Source organism: Corvus brachyrhynchos, unplaced genomic scaffold (assembly GCF_000691975.1).
Source record: "Corvus brachyrhynchos isolate BGI_N302 unplaced genomic scaffold, ASM69197v1 scaffold56, whole genome shotgun sequence".
Taxonomy (NCBI): Eukaryota; Metazoa; Chordata; class Aves; order Passeriformes; family Corvidae; genus Corvus; species Corvus brachyrhynchos.
In genome coordinates this window covers 6,176,342-6,184,302 of record NW_008238664.1, presented here as the reverse complement: position 1 = coordinate 6,184,302, position 7,961 = coordinate 6,176,342, and the positions used below count along the sequence as shown (strand labels likewise).

Here is a 7,961-nt window from a genome sequence, read left to right as displayed (position 1 = left end):
TGAGAACAACCAAGGAGGCTAGTAAAGCTAAACCTGGGGTAAGTTTAGAAAAAAATCAAACCCAAACCCCTCCCTCCCTCTCCCACCCCATCATGATCCCACCAGCACAGCCCTAACCTAGCACTTTTTCTAAGCTCCAGAAGGGAAGTCCAGGCTGACGCTCAACCAGGCTGTCTTTGCACAAAGGGACCCCATGCCAGTGTTAGGAGGCAGCGATGGCCGTGCCCCCACTGAGCTTGACGATCATCTGCTGGCAGTCGTTGCAGGAGCGCTTGTCCCCCACTTTCTCCAGGGTGCGGGCGGCCTCGGCCAGCAGCACTGCTCGCTGGCCCGGTGAGGACAGGAAGGACAGGGGGAGATGGCGACAGGCCAACAGGATGGCTGTGGCTCGCTCCCTTTGGCCCGGCAGTGTGTCCAGTTCACCTATGGGCAAAGAGGAAAGAGAGAAACTCAAAATAGAGCTACCACCTGCATGAGAAAATCCCACCACATGGGCCCTCAACTGCCACCACCAAGCACAGGCTTCTCTGGCTGGCATCCCCTGGCTGAGCGAAGAGCAGGGGGGCACCCTGAAGGCCTTTAGGCTAGCAGAGAGCACTGAGCTAGAGTCAGGTAGGAACTGTCAGTCCTGTCTTCTACAGAGACAGTTCCTTTCAGTTCACTTCCTAGGGCTCATCCCAACATTGGCATGCACATTTGCCAATTCCCTTACATCCTTCATCTTTTGGCTCTTCCCTTTAGAATTCCCAGCTCCTGCCTTTGCACTGACTGCTCCAAACCCCAGACTGCCAAGTTTTGTGCACGTGTAGCTTCATGAAGGAAAATGTTTTCCAGCCTGTTCGCCGACACCTCCAGCCCAGGGCTGGCAGCCCACGTTAGCTGGCTTGTAGAGAACATGGCAGAAGCATTGTTTGAGCCACAGGCTGATGGCAGCTCAATAACAAAACACAGCAGAAGACACTGCAGGTTGTATCTATGCCCCCACACCTTGCCCAAGGGCTGCCCCCTCCCAGCCCCACAGGCCTGGGCCCCAGGACTGACCCTGTTTGCTGCTCTGGGGCGTGCGCCGCCTCAAGCTGTGCTCCAGCAGCTGGTGGGTGCGGGTAGGGCTGGCCCCCGCCATCAGGCGCACCGTGGCCTCGTGGAGGAAGACCTGGAAGGGAAGGCAGGATAGAAGATGAGAGGTGGGCTGGCACAGGGACGACGCTGTGGCTGAACTTCCGTCATCCCTCAGCCACCGCATTTCAAGAGCGGAGCACTGACACCTTGACAAAAACAGAGACCCCATTTCCACGCTCCTCCCTCATCTCTCCACCTGTCTCTGGAGAATTTGCAGGTCAGGGTAACCATGAGGAGGGGAAAAAAAAAATTGACACCTAACTGTGAGTGGCCTGGAAAGGGGGAGGATTGAGAGCAGGAAACAAGGTAGGAAAACTGGAGAACAAACTTTGGCGCTGTGGTCCAGACAGGATTCTCAACCTAGGCTGCTAGTGCAGTGCTTTGATAACAGCACCAAACTTTAAAATCCAGAATTTGGACAATACCAGGACAACTCTCGTGTCCAAGTATTAGACTATACTTCCTCTACAGAGGCTTATAACTAGATAACTGAACAGAAGGGGGAAAATGTCCAAAAAAGCATCCAGGGATCTACAGATGCAGAAGGCTTCTGACCCTCCAGCTAATCAGCAGAGCCAGCACGGCTGCAGAAGCTTTCTTCCACACTCCCCAGAGGAACAGACCCAGTCTGAAGCCACCTTCATAGACAGGATGCCATGGTATTTGGCAATACAGATGTGCTGATGGTTTTCTATGCAAAAGCTAAAGTGGGTACTTCCCCACATGCACTGAACTCCCACAGGAGCCTCCCTCATCACCCAGCAACAGAAAGTATGGAAGCCGGTAGTGGAAGACCATCCCACCCCAAGTGTCCAAACCACTCAAGCCCACATACACCCTATGTTTCCAAGGGCAGCAGCTTCCCATAACCCCCAGGAAGGGCTATAGGTAAGCTGGAGGTGGATTGGGCCAGGGAGGTGAGCCATCACCTTGCGGTAGGCGGGTCTGAAGCTGTGGGCCAGCTTGCGCAGGCTGCCGAGGTCGCGCTGGAAGCCCGTCAGCTCGGGGGCCGAGGCGTGGTAGGTCTCACCCAGCGCCTGGCTGGCGTTCGCCTGCTTCTGCCACAGGCTGGTGCGGAGGGAGAGCAGCAAGGCACAGGCCAGCAGCTGGATCATCTGCAAGAGCCAAGGTGCCCAGGCACACATGCTTAGTAACACACAGCATTGGGCACGAAATGAGCTCCATGGCTGCTGGCACGGCCCTTGGGAAGGCAGCCACAGCACCTCCTGCCTACCTGGGGGCTCCCCCTGCCCTCCCCGCTGTGTCACCCCCCACAATGCACTGAAGGGAGCAGGCCTTTGCGTTTCGCCCAAGTGGCATCTCTCAACCAAGAGGTCAAGAAAACATGTGCCAAGGGCACATTGCATCAATGTTACATGCCCTTGCCAGCACCTTTCACTGGGATCAATGCTAACAAATTCAAACTGATCCCACGGACACACAGCCTTCTGCAAAGGCTTCCCTGCCCAAACGGTGACGCTAACTAGTGGAAAACAGCAAAGACAGCCTTGCTACCTGCATAGAAAAAAGAGGCAGTCTTGGCACAGCCGACAGCAGCTGCCAAACCCCTTTTCCCCATCTACTGCTGCCCCCTAGCACCGCTCCCGGCTCTGGGAGGGCTCTCTGCCTGTGCTGCTGAACAGAGAGTGCCTCTGTACTGCACTGCAGAAACATTGCACAGTCACTGCCACAACATGCAATGCAACTACAATGCACTACAGCTGCCACCCAGCAACGACGAGAGGGACCAGAACCATGTCCCATATGCCATGGAGGGAAGCTCCAGCTTTATGTAATCCTGGAAAGAAGAGAAACAAGCCCCACACAAACTCAGGAGTAGCACAGCATAGTCACACTTCTGTGTCAGAGGATTCAAACACTCATGAGAGTGGCCTGAAACAGAGCAGGCTCAACTTAGTGACGTCCTGTTTTACAGGTATCACCAACTTGACCTGGAGGAGAGAGATGGATACTTTCCATCTATGCAGGACCAAATTCAAACTGGTCAAAGCACCAGGAAGGGGTGACAGCTACTGGCACAAGAGGAATGAGAGCTGAGACTGTGCCTGGGGAGATGACACCATACTTGTGGCTCTGCTCCCTCATACAGAAGAAACAGAACAATGGCAATGCCCTTTGCAGGATAGGGAAGAAGTCTCCCCTCTACCCCCATGACACACAGAGTGAATGGAGAATGCAGCTACAACAGGGAAGTGACACACCTGCAGCAAGACCAACCTTACAACCAAGACAGACCACGTGTTATCCTGGGCTTATAGTGCTTACATTGTTGAGGACAGTGCTGGATGTGCCACTGCTCATGTTGAGGCTGTTCCACAGGTGACTGCTGGCCCTCTCACAGTGACCCAGGGAGCTCTGCTGTCCATCTGCCTTCCCAGACAGAGAGGCCTGCATGGCTTTACACATGTAGAAGGTGGCTTTCACCAGGGCAAGAAAGCAGGCTGCTTTCAAGCAATACCATGTCATGCTGCCACAACATCAGCTTTCACTCTACCACCTTCAAGAGATACCATCATTCCTTAGACAGAAAAAAGACAGCAATTGTTCCTCACCTACACAGACTGCACAGAGGAATGAGAGGAAGCTGGCAAAGACTCTTTAGTGCAAAAGAACAGAGATAGTGACACCATCCTTTCCACCACCATGTGAATTTTGCTTGATTTTGGAACGTGGGAGACTGTGCAATTAGAACAAAGCCAAAAGACATCCCAAAAGAAGCAACTACGACCGTGACTTCCAGTCCACAGCTTTACTATCAGTCTGCAAGCCTTGACCTACACATGAACTGCTGAGCACACTGGCACTAGCAGAGCACAAGAGACATGCAGCTCCAGAGCACAGGTAGGTGTGACCCTACAGGACAGCATTAGGGGAAGGAGTCACCCCTGTTTAGAAGGAGCAGGAGGTTGAAAAGTGTATGAGGCCTACGCACTCGGACATCTCCAAGGATTTTGGCATGCGCTCCACTTCTGCAAAATGTGACCTCACAGCTGCATCATCCCCTCTGAGCCAAGCAATTGCCATAGCCACGGCTGCTGACCACCACCGGCACACCACGTCGGGACCTGCAAAACAGAACCATCAGCTGCAGCCCAGGAGAGCACACCCGGCTCCCTCACACTGGGAGAAGAGGACAGGTATCGCGGGCCCTTGCCAGCGCCTTCTGCTGGGATTGATGCTAATGAGCCCAAACTGATCCCACGGGAACTCAGCCATCCATGTGAACGCTGAAATGTGCTGCAAGAACACAAAGGAACTTGGCAGCATGCAAACACTCTACATCTGACTGCAGGCAGAGTTTTGGATGGCATATTTGTATCTTGTCAATGAGAACTTACCCTACCAACTTGTCTAGAAACTGTTGACTTCCTTCCTGTCAATGATCTCCACTCACCCCCCCCAAATAACAACTCCACTCATACATACACTCGTGATTGGCACTAATCACCATCAAGACAGTCCATCAGGTTCCCTATATAATTTCCTTCATTATTTAACATCCCCTCAAAAACTTCCCAAAGCCTACTTAGGGCCAAAAGACTTATGCTCTGCTACTCTAACCTGCCTTTCAATTCCATGACAATATTGACCTAAACACAGACTTCTCTTTAAAAAAAATAATTATTTAGTTTTCCTTTTATGTTTGCTCTATACATTTTAGGTACAGCACAGTTAGCCTGTGTCTAAAGCTCCACCAGCATCCCAGTGAGCTGCCAGGTGCTGTCTGTACCAACACCGAACAAGACAAATAGTCCAGCAGCCTGCTACCAACCCAGCCCAGATGAGCCCATGGCTCAGAGGGATTCTGCAGCCCTTGTTGTCCCACTAGATATACACCAAGGGACCAAAACAAGCACCTCCCCATATATGCCCAGAGCAGAGGCTGCAGGTCTCTGGAGATTGAGGAATATATCTCACAGCTACTGTGAAAGTGGGGGCCACCCAGTTCAATAGGTAATTAAGTGGAAAAAAACCCTTCCTGTACTTCAACTGTAATGCTGCTATGTTTGTTTATATGCTCCACCCTTCCTCTTGCTTTGCATTGCCAGGAGCAAGCTCTCAGGTGAGGGCACAGGGTTCAGATTGGAAATAAAATGTTGCCCAACAATACAAATAGCAGCAATCCCAGCTGGGCACTCAGCATTACAACACAGAGCCAAATTTACAAGCCTTCTTAATCACTCTCTTCCAGTCTGAGCGGTGGTACCACACTGGCATGCAATCAGGCCTCACTCCAAGGACTGGATTTATCCTTGACTGGAGTTTGAGAGGTGGTAGGGAGCGGGAATTTGTATTAGCAGTAGATCCTGCGGCTGAAAGAGCTTCAGGTCTGCCAGACTTACCCAGGGCAGACTTGAGTAGAGAATTGCTGGCAAAAGGTGGGGCTCCACTTCCCATCGAGTCCAAGAATGAGTTGAGCAATTTCAGGTACTCCATGGCACCCGAGAATTCACTGAAACAAGAAGCAAGGCAGACCTTTGCTATGCTGTCAAACAGAAGATACCAAGGCACTACTCGTTCACAAGTCATCTTTAAACAGTGCTGACCCATTAAGCCCACAGAGAGTTCAAGCTCTTCAAGTAACACAACACTGCTGGACTGAAGAGACCACCCCAAGAGTAAAGTGCAGAGCGATGCTCCAGAAGGAGCAGCCTCACATCTCCCCTTTCATGACCACCAGCACAGAACTAGATTTAACCTCAAGTCTCACCTCAAACACAGACATATGTTACAAGTTGTTTACAGGCTCCTTTTCAATCACTGCCTCCAAAAGAGGCTGAACTACACTTCTCTGATTATTTGCATATATGCAAATACATATGAATGGAAGTGATAGCATGTTCACAGCACTGGTCAGAGAAAATAGCATATGCAGCAATGACCTAATTTACTGGAACATGCTACAGATGAAGATCTTGAGCTCCCACCCCTAGAAGGGGACAAAAAAGTTTGCTATTTTACTAAAGCTAGTCCTTCCCATGAGGAAACAGGACTCCCACTAGTATAGTGACAATCCACCTCCCTTATTTAAATCCTGCTACCTTCTCTCATCAACAGAAGCATCTGATCACAAGCAATTAAACCAAACTGCTGCTCCTTCTCTGCTAGGAAACAGACATGAGATTAGAAAAAAACCCAAAGCTAAGGGTACAGTATTTTCCTTACACAGGTAGGGAAACTGGGTTATCTTCCTATCTGAGGCTTTTACCCACACTTTCTGCAGACAGGATCCTTATAGAGCTTACTATATATGTATGTAACATTTGCCTGGCACCAGAAAATCTGGAGATCAGCTAGAAACAGTGCTGAATTACTAGCAAAGGCTGGGGTTCTGCTTCCTGTGGAGTCCAGGAGAAAGCTGGACATGGTTCAGTACAAAAAGGTACTGTTTTCCACCTATTTTCCCCTTTCATTTGGTCGAAGAGCTTAGAGACAATGACAATTTCATCCAACATCATCTTTCCTCCTCTTGCCACACGTCTGTTTGATTCTTTACTGCCGGTAAATGTTGCACTGCAGTCAGAAGAACACTCATGCACAAAGCAGCAAGCTGCTGGGTTCACTCTCTGACATGCCAGACCTTCACACTCTGAAAGCCCTGGACATACGTCCCAGTCTATAGCAGAGGTAGGTGCATGCTAATTTTAGTGCTCCTGAACATTAAATTTTATCTCAGCAGCAAAAGTGCCTTCCATTCAGTTGAGGAATCAACCAGTATTACCCCAGCTAACACCAGAAATCCCCACCACACCCAGGTTCACCTTTGACTTAAGAGGTTTTATACAAAGAGGCAGAGCTTGCTCTGCTAATAAACTGTGGTGGTCAGACTAACATAGTCATTCCAAGCCTTTAACAAGGACTAACCACTCAGTTTGCCCCACAGCACTCAGTCAGTGGTTACAAGCTCTGCCTCAGAGTCTGCTGCTGTGGCCAGCAGTGCCCAGTGGGACACACATACTCACCACGACTCCTCCTCCTCTTGTCCCGCTACGTCTTTCCTAGTCTGAGGCTTCACAAGTGAATCCACCGCTCGCTCTAGCAGGTTCTCACAGAATGCCTGATGGACTTGTGCAATGGGATCCGCTAGAGGAGAAGGATAAACAAAACCATTTAACTTGCATATCCTTGTAGAAACCTCCCAAGACACCCAGAAAGAAGAATTAAAATGTAGGAAAGAGCATGAGGAAGAATAGTAGAAGGAAGATCTTGAGGAACTAATGCAATGATTTATAAAGACTAAGTTTTTAGGTCTTTTTCATCCTTTTAATCCACTTATAAAGCTGCAGCCTTTGGCCAAAGATCCCTCTGGCACTTCAGCCTCTCAGCAAAACAGTGAGGACACTGCTCTGCAGAGGATAAACCTTAGTCACCCCAAAGTCACTCCCCAGAAACTCAGGGCCACCTCTGGGCTGTGTTCGAGCAGATAAAGCGATGAGCAGTATGACACAGCGCAGGATACAAAGGGAGGCAAGCCAGACCCTGCAGGCTGAGGAGACACCTCAGCTCCTCATGCCCTCTCACCCATCAGAACCACAAGCAGGTTGGGCAGAAAAGAACAAGCTCTCAGACATGACACCCACTTTTGTCCTAGACAAGACCGGAGAGACTGCCAGGCTCAAAGTGCTGGGATGCCACACACATCTCACCAGGATTCCTTTGCGTGCAGTACAGGCTCTCCTTTGCAGCAGACTTCACTGTCCAGCTTCGCTCCACAAAAAACTTCTGTCCCAGGGGATGGCACAGCCAACGCAACGAGTCAGGAATGGCACTTCGCTCTGAGCTGCACAGGCTTTGAGCCTGACTTAGAAAGTAGCTCTGGT

At 50.4% G+C, this 7,961-nt stretch overlaps 1 protein-coding gene across 1 annotated transcript in view; it reads right to left on the bottom strand.

Annotated features, from left to right (window-relative positions):
• Positions 1-65: 65 nt before the first annotated feature.
• The window catches only part of SREBF2 (sterol regulatory element binding transcription factor 2), an 18,659-nt gene continuing 10,763 nt past the window's right edge, over positions 66-7,961 (bottom strand). Inside the window, exons 12-19 of the mRNA XM_017737983.1 lie at positions 7,788-7,956; positions 7,104-7,224; positions 5,484-5,593; positions 4,072-4,205; positions 3,406-3,573; positions 2,049-2,234; positions 1,042-1,153; positions 66-423 (exon numbers count right to left, since the gene is read on the bottom strand). Of these exons, the coding sequence (XP_017593472.1) occupies positions 203-423; positions 1,042-1,153; positions 2,049-2,234; positions 3,406-3,573; positions 4,072-4,205; positions 5,484-5,593; positions 7,104-7,224; positions 7,788-7,956 (1,221 nt within the window). The 3' untranslated portion in view covers positions 66-202. The remainder of the gene's footprint in view (positions 424-1,041; positions 1,154-2,048; positions 2,235-3,405; positions 3,574-4,071; positions 4,206-5,483; positions 5,594-7,103; positions 7,225-7,787; positions 7,957-7,961) is intronic.